The sequence below is a fragment of the Ciconia boyciana genome, chromosome 5, assembly GCF_034638445.1.
Source record: "Ciconia boyciana chromosome 5, ASM3463844v1, whole genome shotgun sequence".
In the NCBI taxonomy this organism is placed as follows: domain Eukaryota; kingdom Metazoa; phylum Chordata; class Aves; order Ciconiiformes; family Ciconiidae; genus Ciconia; species Ciconia boyciana.
Window position 1 is genome coordinate 75,933,135 of NC_132938.1, and position 23,763 is coordinate 75,956,897.

The 23,763-nt window shown below is 38.0% G+C and overlaps 1 protein-coding gene across 4 annotated transcripts in view; it reads right to left on the reverse strand.

The window, feature by feature from the left end:
* Window positions 1–3,900: 3,900 nt before the first annotated feature.
* Window positions 3,901–23,763, reverse strand: part of LARP1B (La ribonucleoprotein 1B) — a 34,375-nt gene continuing 14,512 nt past the window's right edge. Inside the window, exons 5-19 of one of the 4 annotated variants that reach the window (XM_072861537.1) lie at window positions 22,949–23,092; window positions 20,336–20,479; window positions 19,919–20,087; window positions 15,967–16,111; window positions 15,578–15,752; window positions 14,654–14,826; window positions 13,791–14,162; window positions 11,889–12,012; window positions 10,797–11,005; window positions 10,310–10,416; window positions 9,620–9,780; window positions 9,162–9,306; window positions 7,807–7,916; window positions 7,457–7,584; window positions 3,901–6,670 (exon numbers count right to left, since the gene is read on the reverse strand). In XM_072861537.1, the coding sequence (XP_072717638.1) occupies window positions 6,437–6,670; window positions 7,457–7,584; window positions 7,807–7,916; window positions 9,162–9,306; window positions 9,620–9,780; window positions 10,310–10,416; window positions 10,797–11,005; window positions 11,889–12,012; window positions 13,791–14,162; window positions 14,654–14,826; window positions 15,578–15,752; window positions 15,967–16,111; window positions 19,919–20,087; window positions 20,336–20,479; window positions 22,949–23,092 (2,540 nt within the window). In that variant the 3' untranslated portion in view covers window positions 3,901–6,436. Of the gene's footprint in view, window positions 6,671–7,456; window positions 7,585–7,806; window positions 7,917–9,161; window positions 9,307–9,619; window positions 9,781–10,309; window positions 10,417–10,796; window positions 11,006–11,888; window positions 12,013–13,790; window positions 14,163–14,653; window positions 14,827–15,577; window positions 15,753–15,966; window positions 16,112–16,431; window positions 16,573–18,887; window positions 19,036–19,918; window positions 20,088–20,335; window positions 20,480–22,948; window positions 23,093–23,763 lie in introns of those variants that run through there. The other 3 variants (XM_072861538.1, XM_072861539.1, XM_072861540.1) reach the window with 3 other exon arrangements.

Below are 23,763 nucleotides of genomic sequence, written 5' to 3' on the forward strand. Positions count from 1 at the left end.
CACTTGCAGGTTCTTGTACAGGCTGAACAATCCAGTTAGGTGTGTGGCTGTTCAGCTACTGACTGCAATTCGGTAAAGCACTGGTTTCTGCTTAGATCCCATCCTTATAAGCTGAGCATTGGTGCGGTGTCCAGACTTTGGTTTGCACCTTGGTACTATAATAAGTGTCTGCTAATCATCTAACACTGCTGAAATGCTGGGCATGCTAGTGTAACTAACCACAAAAATAAGTGTTTTAGATGGAACAGTGGAAGCTACCAAGGGATAAAGAAAAGCTTTCTTGCATGGGACAGGAGCTAGGAGTATTTAAGCACCAGTTCTTTATCTGGATGCTTCACTAGGGAATTTTTTTTTTTTTTATTTTAACTAAATCTCACTGTAAAAGCTTAACTTTTACACTACACTTCATTTACAGTATGCCTTTCACTTTTAGCTTTTGCGCCAGCTGTTGCACCTCATCGTGGCACCAAGATGTGTATAGCTGTGGAGCAGGAAAGGAAGGCTTACCCAACTATCAGACAGGACAACCAGATAAATATTTTTTTTCCTAGGCTTCCACATAAAAATACATGTACTATGTCTTACAGCTTCTACTGTACAAAGTCATGGCTGGAGGTTCTTGACACTTGCCGTGAGTTACTTTGCTCTTCACTCATTACAGCTATTAGTATTGTAGCGTTAGCTGTTTATCATGCTTGCATCTGTTTTACGTAGAAACTTCCTACTGGAGAAAGAAGGGTAGTTTTGTATATGCCCTGACTTCCTAACCCAAGTGCAGCCTTTTCCTTTCCCTTGCTGTAAGAATTGCAGTGAATCTTAATCACAGTGAAGTTACATGAAGTTGTGTTGTTTGTTGTTTTTTTAAAATTGTTTTAAAAGAACAATGCTCAAATTTTTACTTTTATGATTTAGGACTGGTTGAGCAGCACCATGGGTATAGGATGAGTTTTGCTTTGAAGCAACTTAATGGTAACCATGAAGAATACAAAACTGTTATCCTACAGCAGCAGGATGCTGCATAGGCTTAATCCTGTATTTTGATGTCTAGTGGATCTAAATTAACCTCATTCAGCCTACGTACAAAGTCACTAGTGATTTAAAGCTGACAACCTAAAAAACGAGTGCTTTAAAGCACACGGTAGCTTTCATTTTTATAAAAAGTTGACTCATACAAAGAATAATTTGGAATAATATCAGATCCATCAAGACTTCAGTGCAATTAATATAATAATTTTATGGAGGTGTTCATCCTTGTAACATTTGTGTCAATCACTTTGGTCAAAATTCCCTATTACGTAAAATGACAGGCAGTTTGATACTGACAATGTGTTAAATTTTGTTTAAGCAACATAAGGGAGTTGAAGGGAGTATTTCTTATCATCTTTAGAAACAAAATACATTTCCAGTTTAACACATGACTTGTTTTCCTAGGCTAGACTTAACATTAAACTAGTTTGAGTAGTCATTTGTTTTGACACTTCTGCCGTATTTGTACACTGCCTCCCAAAAATGCTTTATTAAGGCAGGAAATCTATTTTTAAACCTTCTTGATTAAAAGAAAAAAAGTACCATGTTGTAACTTGATCTGAACATCTTGAGTTTCCACTAAAGACTACACAATTGTCCTTTCACATACTTGTACTTGTTTGTATCTTTTTATTGAGCTAGATCTACTTTTCCTTGGCTAAGGTTTAAATTTTCTATCCTTCAGAGTCGGACACAGCATGTAAAAGCAGTTTGGCGCTCTGCTTCTGAGCTTGTTTCACTTTAAATATCTCAGTTCTAAGCTATTTTCTAACCTATTTTTTTTCTTCCTGCAAAATCAGTTTGATTTTACTCTCTTCATTGTGAAGGTCAAGGAATAGTTAAACCTTACTTATGCTTTGTTTCAGTCTCTTTGGTAATTGTTTTCTCTACAGTAGAAGTTTGTGGGGTTTTATTTCCTCCAGGAAATACATGCATTGTTGTGTAGAATAGTACAAAATATTGATCAAGACCTAGGACTTTGAATATAATGGTCTTCCTGGCTCTGCTTTGGGGTTCATTTTAATTTTTTTAGGACAAAGCTGTGTAGTTTTTCATGAAGCATAACTCACTAATTCAGCAACTCCGTACTGAAGTGTTGCTGAAGTTCATTTATTAAGCTCAGAGTGTGTTTGTGATGAAGTCCTGTGGCCTTAGAGTCCTTCTTGCAGTCTTGGCTCTCTCCCCCTTGTTGCAGACTGAAGCGTAGGCTGTGGGGAAGAACCTTGGCATCGCTGTCGTCTGACTGCTCTTTCAGGCACAAATGGAACTATGCAATTGCAGCTGTAAATTTGGCTATTTACTCCTTTTCCTACTTAATGTAACTCTGGCCTTGAAGGCTTAATTATTTATTTGGTTTCCATATTTAAGTAAGTATGAATGTTGCTGGCAAATCTTTCCCCTGGCTTCTAATTTATGGTTAAAGGTGAATGTTTACTAACAGATAATCACAGATTGCGTTTTAAGCTTGCTTTTGATAGAACATGCATGCCAAGGTTGGTTCAAATGCAGGTGAAGGGTTGTTTACCTGAAAACTTACTTAAAAAAAACCCAAACAAAAAAGCCCAAACAAACTCAAAGTGTTCCTCACCCTTTCTCTTTGGGGAGTCTTGTGGTTTTGTGTCTTTTTTTCCTGTAGAAGCTGCCAGAAGGCAGCAACTTTAATGTGTTTCATAGAGGTCTAGTCTGGCACTGCAACCTTCCTGCAAAATTCCTGAATAAATTGAGTTGTCCCCATTCTGGTTACAAAGTTTACTTGGGGGTTTTTTTTGTGACAAGTATATTTTACCGACCTGTCACGTTTTCTAGGTAACTGGGCAAAGCCTATAAGTGTACACGCTGTAAGCATCTAAAAATAAAGCCTTTTGGAGGTGTGAAGTTCCAGGGGCAAGTCTGGATTTGTCACTTGACCACAAGCATTCAATTACTGTTTGTATTAAAAACTCCCTTTCTCTTGACTGACTCCAGCCCACATTTCACAGGAGTGAAATTGCTGTCCTTCGCTTTTACACACTTGAAGGTGCTATTTAATCTTTTTTTTACTAGAAAGAAACCTCAACTAATCAGCTTTGAAGGTACTAACCAAGGCACCACCCTAGAACTGGTAACAGAGATGATTAGCCTTCTGTAAAATGTTATAATGTTGCCATGTAAGTTGTAGTCTGACATTTCTTGTTACTTAGGTTCAGGCAACAATAATACCTCAGAGAAGTTAAAAGCTGTAAGTCCATTACGGGGTTAGGTTTTGGTGTTGGTCCGTGTGCTGCATTTTCATAGTGGAGTTTGTGGAAGTGTGAGCTGCAAAGGGAACTGCATTCCTTCCCCCCCCCCCCCCCCCCAAAAAAAAAAAAAAAACAAAACCCACAAACCAAAAAACATCTAAGCTGAAGGCAGCAGAGAAGAAAGCTTTTAAGATTACGGGTATAGCCTAGCGTAGCTGTGGGATTTGTCAGTAAAAGAACATCGGCTAACGCTTAGTCTCTTCCTCCGTCTAGAACAGAGGGAGTGCAGTTTGTCACCTCAGTGCCACAGCGATGCCTGAAGCAAAGTCTGCAGGGTAGAGGCTGCTTATGAATACAAACTGGTTTCTGTTCAGTCTAATGCTTTATCTCCCACAGAAACCCAAAGCCCTGTTAAACTCCAGGGGCATCAGTCATACAGACAGGCTACTGCTGCTGGTTATAGGAAAACATTATCTGGTCTCCATCAGGAACAAGAGCCATCTCGAGTCTTCCTTCCCTTTTAAAAAGCCTTTACAATCCAATATTTTGAGCATGACACAAGAAAATTCTTACTGAGTTAAGGCAGGGCAGCATTTTGAAATATTTGTACAGTCATTTCTCAACAGAAGAAATGAAGCCAAACCTAAACAAAATTCTTTAATAAGCATGTGGGAGAATTTTTAGACAAGGAAAGGTCTAAGACTTGCTAAGTGTTAGAATACAATGAGTCTTAAGAAAGACAAATTGAAGGTTGGCTTAAATGGACCTAAACGGCATCAGAAAGGATGTTGGACATGTCCATGCATGTTCAAAGACAAGTTTATGGCTCTGCAACAGGTATGCCAGTTACTGAAAGGTGATGAACCACTTTAAGCCATATAGAGAAACAAGCTGCTTAGCCAGCAAAGTCTTTGGGGTTTATTCTAAAATGCAATGGGTTTGTTCTCAGCTCAGTGTGCAAACAGCGGTAATGGAAAGTATTGCTTTTTCCACCTATCTGCAAGGGGAGAGAGGGAAGATTCAAGCCCAAGGAAGTGAAAGGGGTAGCCAGAGCTGTGGACAGACTTGGGTGGTTTTTTGTCCACCTAAATAAAGGGACGCTGTCTAAGGAACTAGCCCTATAGAGGCCAACAGGACAGAGAGCAGGTAAAGTATTCACTCTCTTTTCTTTCAGCTGTATTTATCATTAACCTGTCATACTTTTCTTTGACAAATACCCAGTCATATAAAAAAACCACATCGATATTGAACTTGAAGAAAGCTGGCTCATTCCAAGAACCACTCCTCCAGCCTTCAGCGGGCTGGGTTTCCCTGACACCTTAGTGCACCAGAGGCAATGTAAATTCACATGCAAATCTACAGCCTTACACTCTTTCAGGTTGTTTTTCTTCACACTTTGGGGAAAAAGAAGTTGATATACAACAGTATTAGGTTTTTTGTTGTTGTTGTTTTTATAAAATTTGTCAAGATATCACAAAATTACACACACTAAAAGCTTAATCTGCACATTTTCCAATGAAAAAGTGAAAGGAAATATCTTAAATCTGTTCCTTGTATATACAATTTCAATCCAAATTTACACTGGCATCATTTTCTTGGATAGCAAAAGGCATGGATCAAACACAGGATTGAGATGTGTCACTTCAGCATATTTATAGGATATTACTTAAAACATCGGTATGTGTTCATTTAAATCCATTTAGAACAGGCCACTTACAAAAGGCTCGATTTTGTATTGAAGTTGTATTAACTGTTGGGAAGGCCACTGCTAACATATACTCCTTTGCAATGCAAATGTTCATAATTTGTTTCACTGATGTTCACAAGACAATGACAGAAAAATTAATGGACTTGTTATAACCTCTGAGGTCTGATGCAAGTTTAAAACCCCACACGTGGCTGTGCAGTCAGGCCACCTTCATGGATTAAGGCAGTTGTGCTAGGCAGAACTTTTTAACTTTAAAAGTTAACTGAAGTCTTTTCTGCAGTTAACTAACAAAAAGCTGAGTTTCTTCTCACCCACCCTTGGAAGAAATAAGTTACCCACTCCGTTCTTTTTGAGTCTTTAAAAACAAAGTAATGAAGTTAATAAGAAATTACAGGATATAAAAATCCCCATCTTTCAGCTACAGAAATTAATTTGTATTTGGATAATTTACATTCAGTGAAACTGTATTTAGACCTGTTTGAAATCATTTAGGCTTAGCTAGCACAATTTAAGCGGAACTTCATTCAGATATTGCAAAATAAAGCAAAAAATAGAATTTACAAGGAATACTTTGTTTCCCTCCAAGCTCATTTTTATTACTTGAAATATGGAGAAAAAATTTAAATTATGCCTCTCCTGTTATAGAGTACTTCATAATCATAAGAGAATTCAAATGAAGACACCTCTCAAGCTGAGAATAATTTGAATAGTTTGCTATTTTAACAACCTGCACAAACTGTAGATACTATATGTTAATTTAAGACACTATGAAACCAACAGATCCATTTTCTCCTGTATTTTTCTGTTGCTTAAGAACCAGTACTGAATGAAATATCTGCAAAACTATCCCAGTTATGTCCACTCAAACTCCATACTTAATAAAATACTATGGAGACCCTGAAAAAAAAATAGAAACTATGTCTTTAAATAGAACCGAGAAATGCAGTTTCGTATATAGCTGCACGTTCTCGAGTGTGTTTTTGCACAAAAACATACTTTTTAATAGTTAGATTCAAGAGCAAACCAATCACATAGATCCTTCCTTTACATTTAAAATTCTACATATAACAATCTTTTTTGCTTTGGTAACATACAAATAATGGGAAAATCTGGGTAAAGAAAGCACAGTAAATAACATGGCTATATCATACCTTTTTTAAGAAATATGAGCTGAAATGTAAGGCATCCCCAAAGTATTTTTTGCATATGCAAGGAATGCAGTTCTTTGTAAACAAAAGCTCGAGGAAAGCAATACTGAAGCCAAAGAATCTTCCCTAGGATCCTTCCGATGATCCCAAAACCAAGAGCAACTCTCCTAGGGTAAGTGTTTTGGAACTAAATCCTGTGAAAAAGAGAATCCAATCCTTTTGTCTTCCCATACACTTTTAATCATGTATTAGATTGGCTCACCTTGAAGATCTCCAAATTAAAAGTTGTAAAAGATGTAAGAGTTGATTCTCAAGGGCGCAAGCTCATCCTAAGTCTATTTTTCTGGTACATCACTTTCTATAGATTTTGTGGCAGCACTGTTATGGCCTATGGATGCTTGCAGAGTATTCTCACTGGTAACGTTTCCCAGTGCCTGGGACTGACAGGCAGCCGTGGGTTTAGCGGCAAGAAGTGTTTTAGAAGAATTAGACTGATGTCTGCGATGACCTGAATCCTCACCTGTTGCAGCAACCGGTCTCTTTCTGCCAGATTCTTCACTAATAGGAGGCTGAAAATAAACATTGGCAACCTGTTAAATGTTTTCCTGTCAGGCCAGGTTTTGCCTTTTCATATCCTTAAAGGATCAAAAAAGACAGAGCATTCCATAATTAGGCCCTTAGTTAGGCCTAGCAATCTTAGTTATTCACAACTCTCTGATGAGATTCTAAAGCTTTCCTGGCCGTTTAGCTAGAAGTGCAAGTGCATGACATACTGCAGACTTTAAACATTCTTACAGCGTTATTTAATCGTCGCTGCCCAAATGTTTGCCAACTCCTAGAAAATGGAGGATTATAGAGGATGATGGTAACGTAGTGCACCATAACCCAGTTGCGAAAAGCACGGCAGCACCACACTCTAGAATCACACAGTTTAAGAATTCAGCATTCTACAGGAAGGGTACATTGAATTTGGCAGATAAAGTCTCAGCGAGGACAATGCCTGTCACTGTTCGTTAAGAAATGCCGGGTGGGCATTAATTCATTTGCCAAATTCTTAAACGGTATAGAAGTCATCAGTCTTACAAGATGACAAATAAGCTATTTTTTGCTATTTATTTCATTACACAATGAAAATGGATCAACACTTTTTACATTTTAGCCACCACACCTCAGCACCATACTTGGGTTCAAAAAAGAACGTCTAGAATAAAGCTGCGGTTTTCATTTGAATTTAATTTTTTAATCATGCTTTTTCTAGTCATTGACAGGATTTGTAAAGCTGCCTTCTTTTGAAATTAAGTACTGTTCTCAGTTTACCTTGCAGTAAAAATATTCATATAGGCGTTGAAACTTACATCCACTCTGAAGTCCTCCAGTCTCTTAAATTTACTAAGGTATTCTTGCAGTTTGGGGTCAATGGCTGGAGTCTTGTGCTGAGAGTATTTTAGATAAGCCCAAAATTTTTCCAGTCCATACAGCTGACCTAAGAATGGAAAAAGATAATTTTACCAATTTACAAAGGTCAGATTTAATTAAAAACTTAATTATTCACTGGTAACTATATGTTTAAAGAGAACCTTAAGATACAAGGAGCTTGAAGGAAAGCTGCTCTTGGGTTAGTTAACAAGTCAGTGCCAAGGAACTGGGATTATCTCCCAACCAAAGGTTACCCCGGTGTGAGCAGTGACTGGCCCATGATAATTACCAGCTTCATAGTCTCTCTTTGTTTCTTCTTGGAAATCCTTGAATATTTCTTGCCTGAATTTCTTTTCTAGGCCATAGCTGTAAAATCTAAACAAGCATTCCAATCCGTACCTGTAACAGAACAAAGAGGTACAAAAACCTGATACATAGGTTCTTCATTCCTCAGAAGGATGCAAGTTTTCAGTCTCTCCCTGCATTTAAGTAAACGGCATAGTCTCATTTTACCCTTCTCATAAAAACTACTTCCTTTTCACATCAATTTTTTTTCGACCTATTGTTCTGAAACACCTTCACAAATAATCAAAACTGACTTAGGAAAATCAGGTTTGTCCCATGGCTTCAACTTATGAAGTACAGACAGCATACACGCATACAAAATGAAGAAGAATACTTTCACATTTTCAGTATGTTTGCATACAGTTTCAACATAAAACCAACCATAGCGGGTCGGACCAAAAGCCAGCCTAACCCACCATCACTGCAAAACCCGATGCATGGGGCAGGACTCGGTGTTCCTTCAGCTCCCGCACACCCCAGCACCAGGGTTTCCAGCTCAGTATTTAGTAACACTCTGGCTTTGGCTGCCACACCATCACCAGAGCTGCCTTGGGCCTCTAGATAGCTGGGACCTCCTTCTGTTCCGCATTCATCTGCTGCCACCTTAGTCCCCTTAAGAGCCTTCTGAAGTTTCTCCTGGTAAATGTATCCTTGGATAATCACAGAGCGTCAAGAAAGCTCAGAGCAGAGACACAAGGTATTATTAAAGCCACCCTTGCACCCTAGGGACCATCAGTCTGCAGTCTCGGACAACGTATCCGAACTTGAGGATTTCCACAGCCAGTACGTCCTCATTTGGCATTCAAAGCATTGGGCTACCACCTTGTCTCTTTGGCTAAGAGAAATAGAGGTGGGGGAACTAGAGAAAGGGAATAATATCAAAGAGCTAAAAGGGTAGTGGTAATTTCCTCTGTGGTCATTTTTCTGGTATTTTTGGAAGGCAAGAAGCAGTTTGAACGAGGTTAAGAATGTCTTCACCTATGGAAGGAAGAATCTTATGAGTGTTACTAAGTATAGAGCTGACTTGTCACGGTCAACAAGTTACAGGACTTTGTAGAATTTAGGGCTGAATTACAAGTCAGGAAGTGCTGCACGTTTAGCTATTTATCTGCAAAGCACAAATATATACAAACAGACTTTTGCTATTAAAATAACTTACATAGACTTCTATTTTAGAGATTTGCAAAGAGTCAGAGCCAATACTAAAAATGTTCACTTCAGATATACGTAAAACTTCACAATCATTAAAATGAATGGTGAGGCCTCAACAGTTTTTAACTTCCAGGAAGAAGTGAATACCTGTAGTGTTCTTTTGCATCATCTAGAGCAAGTTGTTTGAATTCTTCGTACATTTTCTTGTTAAAGTGATCTCTCAGAAAAAACGACCAGAAACGAAAAAGTGTGTTCATTTCTTGGGACTGGCCAATTCCCAACCGTTTCCTATCTAGAATAAAAAAGAAAGGGAAAAAAAAAAGCTAGTTTTAATTTTTCAGCAGAATATTTTTGAGTGCTTTTCCATTAGTAATAGACACACAAGATCTTCCAGTAACTTCAGTTTACATTTGAGGGTAATTTTTTTTTGTCAGGGAATGTAAAGTTAAATGGAAAGCAGAGTTCGTAAAATAGAAGCATCAAACAAATTTTGCTTTCCTTGCCTAAGAAAAATTAAGGATTAGGAACAATGTGGAGAAAACTGTTATCAGATGACACCTGGTAACTTCTACCTAAACTTTTAGGAAGCGCATTTAGCAGCTTACCCGTTAGGCACCTTCGACGATATTTGTGGTACACCTGTTGAGTAAAGCCATTTTCCTTTAACAGTTCATGAGAAGGATGCTGAAATTTCGGAAGAGAATTTGGGGTACACCCGTAACTTCCTGCTAGTGGAGCTCCTTCTGAAGGCGAAGCATTGGAACTGCTGAAGAATAAGAAAAAAACCCCAAACTTATTTCTGTCCTATAAACAGTGCTTTTCTACAGAATTGGTTTTCAACCATTCTGATCTACACAAGCGCTCTCAGAATAGTACAGTCACCTGGTGACCACTGCAATGCATGCCTGGGGTCCCAGTCATCTGTTTTCGGGAGCACCTCAAGAAAATCAGATTCTGTGCTAATATGTCAAAAACCAGGCAGTTTTGGATCATGATAAACATTACTGTAATGCCTGATTCTAAATGACCACTTAAAGGCAAAAATCACTGATGCGAACATCAGTACTTCAAATAATATTACTGCTACTATATCATGGATCAAGAAACAACGTTGTGAACATAGTTTAGCTAGCTTACTTCCAGAGAGCCTTGTATTCTATGTCTTTTTCTTGACCACTCTTTTCTTGCTTCCACTGTATTTATAAATTGTCTTTTATCGCAGCCTATTTGTCCGTTAGCAGTGAGAACTAATGACATTGCGAACAAATTTTCTATGACAAAAAAAAAAAATTTACCTCACAGAGGAAGTTCTTGGCCTGTGGTCTCTGGAATCCATCACCCAACCAACATGGCATTCTAAGGGAGGATTTGTACTGTGTCGTGTTTTCCTTTTTCTTGGAGTCTAAGAAAGTAAATGAAGTATTTATTTCCCCATTCTTTCCCTCTTAAAACAAAGTTCTAAAAATTTTATATTCTATCAAACACATTATGAAGTCACAACACTCCAGTTTCATAACCTTAAGATTAGTCTTATGTAACAAATTAAAATTCTTTAGACATTACACTTTTTCAGCAAGGACTTTTAAGAAATGTTACAGAGAAAACTCGGAAACCATTTTATAGAAATAAAAAAGAATGAATATGGTAAATATTTTGAAGATAAACAATGAAAAAGTATGAGCGTTTCATTTTTTGCCTTTTCATTCTTGTTAAATTGTATGCACAGACATGAGTTTTATAGGCCTTTTCTGGTTTAAAAAAAAAAATTGTCTTTCCGTTTACCTTTACATCAATGGATCGTGCTTCCTTAACAACAGGGTAGAACCTGGGTGTTTTGTTGGGATCCTGTAACCTCGGGGTGCGAGGTGTTCGCGGAGTGAAGCCAGGGTGAACGCAGGGGGAATCTGGAACTGCTGTTGGCAGTGATCGAGCTATTGCCGCTGTTGGAGGTACTTCAAGACTTAAATTACAAGCTGACTCCTCTGCGAAATCTGTAGGCAGGAAGGAGAAAACATTCGTTTTCAAAAGAAACTTAGGATTTCAACGCCTAAGCTCCTCTAGTATCTGGTATCTTAAAGGCCCATTTAATTTCAAGTGAACTACATCATCCCCAAAGGGTAATCAAATGAACAAAAGCACTTGGCGTAGAAGCAGTACAAACTGCTCAAAACTATGAAGTAACGTTTCAAGCATGTCTTTGCTAGAAAATGTAAACCCACTTCTTTCTTACCTGCTTGTTCTTGTGTATCTAGATTGGCAAAGTAATGGAAAAAAAACATTGGTGGAAGTGTAACCACATTCTTGCTTTTTGGTGAGGTGGTTTTCTTCAACTACTTTAAAGATGCTATTAGCGTGTATCCTAGTAAATGTTAATACTACCACTATATCAGAAATACCTCAAAAGATAAGACTTGGACATTGTGACTGCTCAGTAAGGTTATGATACAAGTAGGAAATTCTTCTAATCTCACTTCGTTCTATCCCCGTTTCCCATAAAAATACTGGTTTCTAGAAAATGTTTCACAGCATCACTAGCTGTTACTTTACACTTTGTAAATGCCAAGTTACACAAAAAGCACCTGGTGTTGGTATATGGTAAGTGACAACAAAATAGAACACTGCCTATTGATGCTCATATATATCCTGAAGAGTATGAGTACCAACTTCTTCTAATTCAATGGAAACCATGCTACTGATGAACAGCTGACACTGAAAAATTAGCAAAGAAAAAGCCCCTCAGACTGCTGACTGACCCAAAATTATCTCTTTCTACCTGTGTTAAAACACCTACAAAATCGATCTTTATTACAGAGATTCTAAAAAAAAAAAACAACCAACCAACCAACCAACACCCCAACCAAACATATTACTTACCTTTCCGTAACCCTGGAGATCCTGGAGGAATTTCTTGGGTTGGATCAGCAATTGGTTCTGGTGCAAGATTATAAAATTCTTCCTTACTAATGAGATTTAGCTTCCTGAAGTTCTCAATCTCTTGCTGAATTAGAGAAAGCAAATTGTAAACGCAAAGCACGATAATGGGTACCATCCTGAGAAACAGGTGAACTTCATAAAAGAGAAAATAAGCAGCCACAATTGACACACAACTATCCATACACAGCTAGTACAGATTTATTTTAAGGAAGAGGGAAAGAGTGTCTAGCACGCATTGTAAAAAAGTTGCCGTGAACACTGTATATAACCTAACGCAGCTCACACTACCCTAGCTAAAAGAAAGTTATGCCAACAAACGGGCGAATGGAGGCAGGTAAGGCTATCTACATGTGAGTTTTCACAGACAAATAAGAAAGAGAAATGACTGAGATCCTCTCCCTTGCCAAGCCCAAACCCATCCTCCTGCAGTAAGCGTGCCAAGGAAGGTCCTAGCAATTTAGGGGAGCAGAACAGGCCCTGCCCCCTTCCTCAGGCTACATCTAAAGAAAAGCCAGTATTTGTAAATAAAGTGTTCAGCTTTTTTTTTTTTTTTTTTACTGGTAGCTTAAACTGTGAAAGGGTGGGATTTTTCCAAGATGTGTGGCAGCATCTCAAATCACTCATGCCCCTACTCAGCTGAAGGTGGGGTGGGACACGTGTGCGTGTGCATGCCGTGTGTGCAAAATCTTGTTTAAATCATTGTCAAGAACGTAACAACAACAACAAAAAAGAAAATATTTCCTCTTGCTGGGTGCTATTTGTCACTGTCCTTTTCCAGTTTGCTGGTTGTCTTGGTCCATTTGCTTTGTAACAAAAACTCCATATTGTGGATTCTACCTTTATTTCTTGCTCTTATTCTCAACAGTCATTCCTATCTTTGTCAGCTCTTTCTTGTCCCCGCATGCTCCATTTGTCCTTTAAGCTACTTCCCCCTTCCTCCCGGCCCCACAGCCCACCTTTGTCCTTAAGGAGATAAAACTCCTTCCCCTCACCACTTAGTCTTTAGGTACCTTTGTATTTCTGTACACCTAATACCTGCTAGTGATACAGTGGGATTGCCTACAGACTTGCCACTTGCTGGGCTCGCTCGCACAAAAGAAGGGGTTTCTTAATAAACCAAGAGCAGTAAGTGACAGGACTGCAGCGTGCCATGTTGCCCCCTGCCTATGCAGTGCTGGAGTTCAACTCATCTGTAATTTTACAGCTGCTTAGTATATTTTTTAAAAGAAACAATAATTTAAAAATAAATATTGGTTTTTAAATCACAAAGCTGACAATCTCCTTCTTAAGTTTTGAAATCCTCAAAGACAGAGGCCCATGTACAGGCTAGGAAATAAAAGGGTTTCTATAATAAAACAAGGTGTGCAATCCAAAGTTTAATTTGCTCACTGAGCTATCATCCTAACAAGCTACAAGGTAAACAGAACCTCAGTATAAAACTACGTTAAAATGACTGTATTACCTTCCTCTCTTATTATCTCACTTCAGAAGTGTGCCCCCTTCCCCCATGGCATGGGTTTGCAAATGCTATGAAACAAGCTATTCATAGAACAAGAAAACACTGGAAAAATTGAACCACCTCCAAAATGTTAAAAATAGTTCCAAAAAATATTCATTCAATGGTTTTGGTCAAATCTGTGACAAGAACAACTTGCTCATTTTGCTTTCAACTGTTTACAATATTATCAAAATAAAGAGAATTCAATAGACCTGTCAATTCAACCACTGTCACTTTTCTTTCAAAAAAGTGTAGCATTTTACAATTACATAGCAGATGGCTGAAATTAATTTTGGAACTGTTTGGAAAGGCATGGTTTTCACGTCAAAAATGAAGAGAGTTACCTTCATCATAGTGTCATTTTCACTCTGTTCCATCCACAAATCCTGTTCATAATAGTATAAGCCATCATTAATAACTTTAGCAAGTTCTGATGTAATTTTTGCACGGCATACATGGTTGCCAGTACGATCTCCACCAGGATGTTTTCTCATATACGGTGGTGTCTGTGTTACAATCAAAATCTTGTTTATGTCCTGATCATCAATTTCATAATCAGAGTCGCTGTCTGACCAATCAGTAAATTTATTCTTCCGACCTTGAATTTGTTCCATCTCTTCATCAAACAAAAAATCAAGTTCTTCTTGTTCTTGTTCCTCTGGAGGTGGGGGTGGCTGTTGTTGATCTGATGTTTGATCAGGTATAGGAACACTTTCCTGAGTTGGAAAAGGTGATGCATTTTATATTCGAATTGGATAGTGATTATCCACATGGGAGACAAATAGAACATGATAGAACATTTTCAATAAATAAATGTACGGGAATTAGAAACAATACAGCCCCTTTCAGCTGTTTATTAAGTAAATTACTGTTCTAAATAATTCTGCCATAAGCTTTTAGAACAATTCTCAAGGCACATTACAATACATTTTTCAATAATCAACAGGTACAACTGTCCCTCAGCAGGAAAAAAAAACAACAGTATTTCCTTTTCTTTCTAGTGAGCTTTGGATCAGAATTTTAAATGCACTTAGCTATTCTAGGTCTGGTAGAGTGTGAAGTACGCACACTAACTGTATTGCATTATCAAGCATCACATACGTTAAGACATAAAAAAAAAAAAAAATCTTGTTTTACAGTATAATCTGAAAGTTGCCAGGTTTTGCATTTGTTTATTTAAGCATAACTTAAAGGTTTTCGATTTTACCTTTAGTTTGACCGTGGATGCACGATGCCTCTTCTTCACTTCTATCCAAGGTTCAGAGTCCAAATCAGGCAAACTTGTAGACAATCCTTTAGACATTGTCTGAAAATTACTCATTTCAGCGTTTCCCTTTGGACTCAGTGGGCTTCCCATTCTTGGAGAACTTGGTGCAGACTCTAGCAGTGGAAAACAGCAGTTCTTTTAACCGCAGCTACCATTTTTCTACCTCTCTGCTTAAATATACACTGATCAGCGGAATTTCTTTTCATTTTTAGGAGATAGCTTTTCACAGTTCACTCAACATTTTAGGAAAAGATCGATTCTAGGAACTTATTTACATGGAAAGTTTCTAGCAGTCTGAGAGAAATTATGTGTTATTCAGAAAACAAGAGCAGCATCATTAGGGACATATTTTCTCCACACCATCCTCTAGCTTTATGGACGGGTGCCTAACTCAGTCTTAATTCTTCCAATTTAATCCCAGCCAACATTTTACTAAAAGATTTCCTTGCCAAGGGTTGTCAGCGAACAACGCCATCTTCCTACTAATAATGTGAATGAGATCCCCGTCCAAAACCAGGATGGACCAAATAAAGAGTTAACTTCAGCTGCTACCAAAATGAAGTAGATTTTATGACTAACGTAAGATTACTATTACTACTTCTACTACTGTACTAAAGGACTGTAGTCCATCATACTATATTCTGGAGAATGGCCACAGCCGTAACACATAAGAGACATTTTTATCTACTTCACATCAGCCGTGCCAGCCATGTGACTTGGCAACTGCAAGGCTGTACAGGCACACCAGCTGAATAAACCGTTACCAAATGTACAACTTCTGTTATGAAACCAGTATCAAGAGGCAAACTTCCTAAGCTAGATAGACGGTTCTAAACTTATGTTTCTATAAAATAAATCCTTTACCAGTATGTGAGCCAAAAATTTGGCCTGGTATGAATTCTGGACAATTGATAAGCTGAGAAAAGTCAGTCGGTGGCAGACTGCATGGAGGAGGACCTGGAATTGGCCACTTTTCTGGATCAACCCTTTTTCTTATCCTCTGATCCACAGTTTCAACTTCTGTACTGTCCTTTAGGGCCTGTGTGACAAGCATATTATAACTTTAAAATCCTTACATATCCAGCACCATCCAAAAAAGAAGAAAACCCCACAAACTTTGCCATTTATAGCCTCTTTATAAAATCCTCGTCATTGCAAACAGAAATCTTTCTTAACTTCATAGCACTGACTTTAAATGGCAGTACAAAATTAACCAAGCAACTTTCTACAAATGTACTTCTGAATTATTTTACCTCCAAAATGAGTGCAGCATTTGTAGTCAGAGCTTGCATCCGACGGAAGCTAGCAATCAATGAAACAGGCAGAAATCCTTGTTGGTCCATCTTTCTCCTCAGAAAGAAGTCTCTTTCCAAGTTTTCTGTGCTGAAATAATACTCACTGCAGAAAGAAACATACAAATATGAGCCTATTATAGGTTAAAGAAAATCCTAAAATAGCAACTCAGAGATTCCTTGTTAAGGTCTTCCATTAAAAACAGAGCACACTTTGTCATCAACAACATCGTTCTTTCAACAGGTGTATCATTATAAACAAGACTTACAGAACAGCATGCATGCTCGACATGTTAAGACAGACTTATGATCCAGTACAGTACGCAGGGGTATAAATCAAAGCCTTGTTACATTTGCATATAAGAACTGCACAAAGAAAAACTAAGCTCAATTTTTCTTTCACCCATCCCCTCCCTTATTACTTACATGAACAGAAGGAAACAACATTCTCTTAGCCTCCATATAGATGAAGGACAACTACTGCTTACAGTCAGGGCATAAGTTATTTCCCACACAGCAGTATCAGTGCACCTTCACCCTGAACTGTATCTTTTCTTTTCCCAGTTTCCAGTACATTAGAAGGTTTAAGTATTCTATCTGAGTGTTGAGGCACATATATGTACTCTGAATCATTACTTCAAGCATGCTTGTGGGAAGATGAGAAAACAAAAATAGTAATGTTGTATTTGTCATGAAACTGTACCAAAAGGCACAACAGTTCATGGAGAAAGGTAAAGTCTAAAAGAAGATATTATGTTTAAGTGGATAAAGAGAAGAGGGACAAGGACCATTTCAGGAATCTGACGATACCACAGAACAAGAGAGACGAGGGACAAAAAAATAGCAGAAAGACAAATCTTCTTAAACAATGAAGCTGCTCTATGAAATGATCAGGGTATCAAGTTGTTTTATACTTAGTGAAGAGAAAAAGTAAGGAATTCAAATCATGATCTGTCACACGAATCAAGGGAATGAGAAAACATCCTATGAAAAAGAATGGAAAAAAAACCCAATTTAATCACGACAACTAAAATCTAGGCCTTTCACAGAGTTTACACATCATACCATGATTTTGCATATTACATCCAAGGAATACTAGTCCTCATCAGGTTCAGGAAAATGTAGGTAGAGAAATATTTAATGGAGAGCAATTAAAATTCTGTGACACAAAAATAGAGGTAGTGCAAAAATAAAACAAGAGCGCATTAAAATGCTGAGGGAAAAAAAAGCCACATGCAAATGTAAATAAAGTTAATGCTAATTTCACCAAAGTATAAAATGCTAAGTGTCTCCACTGAAGCTGGGATCAAGGCCAAAGTTACCAAGAGGAGAGGACTCTGATGCCATCATTGACCCAAGGAGAAGCTTGATACCATTTCTTGCTCTAATTTTTAGTAGCTCAAAGCAAAAGCTCTCTATATGAAACACTCAGCTCCAAGACAGAATGAATATAAAGTCTCAAAGTTGGACAATAAGACATACGACAAATGAAAACATCGCCATTAAATCAGAGCAAACAGAGAAGAGAATAAGGCTTTTGGAGAATTAAGCTCTTACTCGGAGCTAAGTAAACTGATCAGTGAAGCAACTGGGCACAAAGAGAAGGCTTCTTTCAAGAATATCCTATTTACTGTTCTGAACTGCTACATTTCTTTTCCCCTCCCAATCTAGAAGACAAGCAAGCACAAAAGCCATATATCAACATTTTCTAATGTTACCTTTACAGTCATACAGTAAAGGTAAAATCTTGTAACGATTCACCTAGTTAAAAATTCCACAAGCAGAAATGGACAATGACTGAACTTGACTCAAACTGCCTCACTTGATGTCCATCACTCTAGAAAAAGGAATGTGAAAGACCATTAATGAAAAATGAAGACAACGCACAAGTTTGCTCCAAGCAGAGGGAAAACCTAAACACATACACCCCCTCCAGCTTTTCTTTTCTTTTTCATTTTCCTCAGAGTCCCTTTGCTTATTCTTGAATTGATGCAGACTTGGATGCATGTCTGAACCTTTATTTTTTTTTTTTTTTAAAGAAAGAGGGCTTTAAATAGAGTTCTACTGCATGTTGCAGACTGAGGAGTTGCTAAGCACTGAAACGTTTCAGGCTGACAACTTCAGCCTGTAATTAAAAACGTTAAAGATATTTTTGTACATAATACAAATATTACTCTCTCCTGTACATCAAGCTGGTTCTTGGGACAAGCATAAACTGCTTGATAGCAGTGTATTTCTTACTATAATTACACATTAACTCAGTTGGACACAGTCTCTAAGATTTTTCCCTATTAAGCAGGTAAATTGTTTAAAAATTCATCAATTCACTAGGATTCAAACCAATCTCACTTCTCAAATATATCCTGATTTATCTTGGACTCCATAAGGAACTTTGAGACCTAACAGCTCTGTGTAGCTTTATTCTGTATATACGTCCTTCTTTGGCATAGTCACTTTAATATTTTATAACTAAATGATGAAAGGCGGACAAACCCATCCCCATTTAGAAGCTAGTAATAGGTAGTTGATGAATAAAGTCTGTTTACCATCATTTTTAATGTGATAAAAGATGTGAATAGATAACAAAACCACCTTTTTTTTTTTTTTTTTTTAAGGAGCATAAAAATAGTGAAGATACATTCTAAACCTGCTCAAGAATCTCCCTCTCTCTCATGGAAAGCAAACTCCATAATCAAACTGCCTTAGGAGTTTATATCAGACAAGCAACCAATGGCTCTGGTTAGCCAGCCATGCCAAGTCTTCTATTGACACCTGCCAATCTCTTGTTGCTAAAATAAAATACAAATATAACCAGAAGTCAGATGTGACCAATGCTGTAACTGACATTTTTCTCAGCAGAGGGGGACATCATCATGTCCTACCTTAGAAGGTCTGGATTCTACACTGCATGCCCAGAAATCTGGCCAACAGTGGAGTGTCTGTGCTCCTCCCTCACTTGTCTGAGGACAGTGCAGGCCGATTATCCTGACATGGGGGTACATGTCCACTGTCAGGTCTCATAGGGGGGGCCTGGCAGCAAGAGTAACAAAAAAGACTGCAATAGAAGTTTTGAAGTTGATAGCCACATGCCAGATACTTTCTGCCCTTAAAGAGGCTTTTTTCTTCCTTTTTGCGTCAACTGTAACAAAAGAAGCAAGAATAAAATAAGCAAGTTGCTTTATGGAATACAAGGGCAATCAAAAACCACCACAAAGGCATCGCAGAGAAATGCCATTGCAAGTACAGAAGATGAAATATCTGCCGGTGGTGGAAACTGTCTCTTTAAAATGAACTAGTGGTTTCCAGGCCCTTTTTGACTTGTCTCCTGGTGATAATCAGTCTTCCAGATGGTTCCTCATTGCCTAATGGTGTACACGAGAAAGTAAACATTTCAGATTATTGAAAAAATCAAGTATCATTGCAAAACTACTCTCTTTCGGTTAAATGTTTCAGGTGAAACACTCTGAAAACATAAAACTAACAAGACTTCTCAAAGTGAAATTGAGAGCAAATAAGGGAAACGTCTAGCTACATCACCCAAGAAGAGCTTTATAGGCAAACAGACCAACAGTACTCAAAAGCACAAGCTCAGAGACATCCATATCTCAATTACATGACAACATAAAAAGAGGGCTATGTACCATAAATAAAGCAGGTATATGAGTTAGAGCCAGACTACAGCACAAGATGCAGAACAGCTTCCTTAAAATTCCTCCCCGTCACTCCAGTTTTTCCACGCCACTAGGGAATAAATTCAAACTGACACTGGTAAAATGGTCAAATCAAAAAGTTAAATTGAAATGCCTTAATCTCCATCTTTATATGGATAATAAGGATTAAACATGGTTTGAAATGAGTTATTTTACCTTAACTAGATCTCCAAAAATATTTGTACATTAAACTATCTACTTACATTTGATGTTTTATATATTCTTTGAGAAGTGCTTCATCCACAGAATACATCTGCACTCCTGTTCCATCACCATAGTAATACATCACACTAGCATTAAGCTCAGCTTGAAATATTTGGTCAGTTCCTTCACCGTACAGTTCTTGATAACCAACTGAATATTCAAAGTTCACTTCAAAATAAAGGAGAACGTAAAAGAAAGATGAAAAATATTAAGTCCAGCACACAAATATTTTAAGGCATGATACACACTGCTATTTTACTGTTGGTTTTCAGCATCTGATTTTAAAAAGACTCAAACTACTTAATTATATTAAGTTACAGGGTATGTTTTTTGAGACAACTCTTACTTCACATGCAAACAATAACATTATAAACATAGTTTTAACATTTTTGCTAAGCATCTACTTCTTTGCATACTTCTAGGGTTTCCTCTGCCTCGTCCTCTTCCTCTGCCTCTACCTCTTCCTCTGCCTCTGGAGAATCCTCGAACACTGCCGCCCTCACTTCTCACGCTGCACACTTCATCATGATCATCTCTCTTTTCTCTATCACGACGCCAATCTTTAAGAGAAAAAAGCATAATACTTGCAATCATAATTAAATATCACAGTGCCAAAGAGTCCCTCGTCACATACAGTTCTCAGCTTGCGCCCAGGCAATCCACTGACTCAGTCATGCTGGCTGAAGCGGGTGGCCAGATCTGAAGCTGCAAGGGTGAAACGGTAAGGTTTGCCCAGCCATACCCGAGGGTGAGTTGGGCAGAAGCTGTTAGCAATAAAAAAGTGTAAATGGGCTTGACCGGCAGTCAATCTCAAATGCTTCTGAAGCAACTGGACACTCTGGTGCCAGCTCAGGGATCACAATACCTATGATTGGCTTGGGATGGGAAGGAATGATGATCATGCAATTCTCCCTCCAGGCATGATAATACAGTGTCCTCCTGTGGACAACTCCCAGTACCTAGAGAGAGCTAGGAAGAGCTGCTAGCTCTTGATGGTCCTGCTCAGGGTGGGATTTCCACAGCAATGGCTCTCTGCAGCCTCCCTTTTGTTCCCAGAAGCAGCCAAAAAAAGACGTTTGGATTCAGTGATCTATCGCTCCCCTAACTCTGCCCATTTAACAGCAATCGTTTATTCTCTGCTGGTCATGCCCCAAACTGAGCTTTTAAGTTAAGGACCCCTTTTTGATAACACATACAAACCTAAGATGACTCTGTAAGAATCTATGTAAGGTTTTCATATAAATATGTGGTCTGCACAGAGCAAAAGAGAGCAAGAGAGAAGCAGCAGAAGAAAAGAAAGCAAGCAGGTCCAAACCAGACCCCAGGGACCTTGGCTCCACTCACCTCAAAACTTAAGGACAGGTGTAATTCTCACTTTACTCATGAGAGAAAATTAAGCCCTCTCTCACACCATTTCTTTCTCTTTTCCTAACACTCTCCGAGACTTCCATCTTCAGTCAGTCACCCTTGCTTAAAGTTTCCTTAAGCTGCAATTGCAGAGTCTTCCAGATGCCGGGGGACCTCTTTGTCAGAGGAATGCCTGGGGATACAGCCCCTACTTGATCCAATTGAGAGTTGCTAAATTTAACAAAGGAGTGACTAAAGAGATGATTCTTCATTCGTATTAGAAATCTTGTTTTACTAGCAACTATTTTTAATGAACCCTACAGCAAAATATGTATGCTCAGACATTCAGGTTCCTGTACTTTATTTTCTGTCAAATAAGACTCTGAATTTATAAATATCATAATCTGTATGTGTGTGTCTCACCGGGAATTTGGACCTCAACCTTCACACTTGCTGCCCTCAACCTTAGAGATCCCAAATGCATAGGCATTATTTGAACTATTTCCCCAAATCAGATCCATTTTTGCGCTCTGAGTACGTGTGGCTCAGACACATGCAAAAGTCCTACATAGAACACCTTCATGAGCTAGTGTTGTATTTAAACCTGAAACAAGTTTTTTATTTAAACAGCCAATATTCATGAAGAGCAAGAGATGTTTTATGTTCTCTCAGACTGAAACTGGTCTTGAATCACTAGAGCCTAGAGTTCATGCTACAAGTTTCTGGTCATTTGACCATTCTGAGGAATAATTGCTGAAGAAAGTGATACGCTAGTAAAAATCCTCCCCCTGCCCCTGTCAATCCCTCGGACATCCAGATCAAACCCTTACATCACTGTTCCTAAAATGACTTCATAAACAAATCTCATCTCAGTAGCATCCAGCACTTATTATAATGAGCACATATTTAAATTGTTAATGTATATTGTGATTTTAAAACTTAAACACAAATACATAAACCAAAGAGTTACACTCATCCTAAGACTTCTGCCACCTGACAAGCTGTATGCAGAACACCTGAGGACCAGAAGCAGTACCAGCTGTGGTGCATTTCTCCCTCAGTTGTGCTAGTACAACTTTTTGCACAGCCGTGCTGAGAAATAGGTCAGGGAACTGAGGGAATTGGTCCAACTTAAAGGAAAAAGCATCATCAGTAGAATTGCCAAAGCAGAGTTCAAAGCATAGGTCCACAAGCGATTGCTCTGGTAGCAACAAGCCATGGGAATAGCAGTAGAGCAGGACAGAGAAGCCACCTGATGAGACTACTTCCAAACTTTCTGCATCGTAAAGCTGTGGCCCAAGACTCTGCAGCAAGCCATGAAGAGAAAAATATATGCTGCTCTGATTCAAAGCACCAGCACACGCTGTAAAGACAGACTGTTTCCAACTCCGTTACTCAGCAGAGTCAGTAACTGAGACATTACAACTCTGATCAATTTGTGAAGAGGTTAAAAAAAATAATCTGACAGTAAGCTTTTAAACAAAGCTTTCCAAATTAAAATTTGTTAAACTATAGTACAATTTATTTATTTTTTGCTGGTTATTGGCAAATAGTAACACTAGGTTTTACTTAGTATAGGCAAAGTCAAGTTTCAACATAAACTGCCAACCTAATGCCTACTCGTGTGGTATTACACTTTGTTCGCCACAAATAGAAAGACCCAGAGATTGAAAACTACTTACTTTTTGACTCATTCCGTCTGTTGTTATGAGGTATTAACTTGTTTGTTTCCAGCAGAAATCTGGAGCTAGTTCGAGAGCCTGATCTTTCTTGACTGTCTGATCTTACATCATCCAAGTGAAGTGGCACCCATTTCTGCTTGTTACCTTGAAAAGTTAATATATTACCCTTAATTATGGTACTACTTGAGGTTTCAGCTCCTGAAAAGATTCTATAGAATTCTTCTTGTAGAACTAGTAACAGTTAATTTCAAAGTTTAAAAACTGGGAGAAGCTTAACATTGAAATTTTAAGATATGATGAATGACTAAATAAAATAAATGCAGTAAACAGGAATTTCTCAAACTGAAAGGTAACCTTACCTAAGCTTTAAATATATGAAATGAAGGTGAGCTTTTTTATTTAATTAGTTTTTAGATGTAAGCTCCATTACCAAGAATTTATAGCTAAATAAGTGTTAAATATATACAGTAAATTCATTACTATATAATTTCACAACTTGCATATGAAACTTAAAGGTAAAAATAACATACCAAGTTAATTACTAAAATAAAGATTTCAATAACAAACCATAAGAATTTTCCTGAGAATTTAGCTGTGGTACTGTATTTTTACCTTAAGATACTCAAGGTCATTCACGTGCATCAAAAATTATTAGCAAAGCTGTATTTTGTTGCAGGCTGGCCTAAAATATCCACTAACCATTTATTTGATGATAATACTTGCCGATCTATACTCGACTGGCATTGTGCACAATGCCAGTCGAGTATAGATCGGCAAATATTATCTTTGTAGCCAAGAAATATAAGCAAATACAT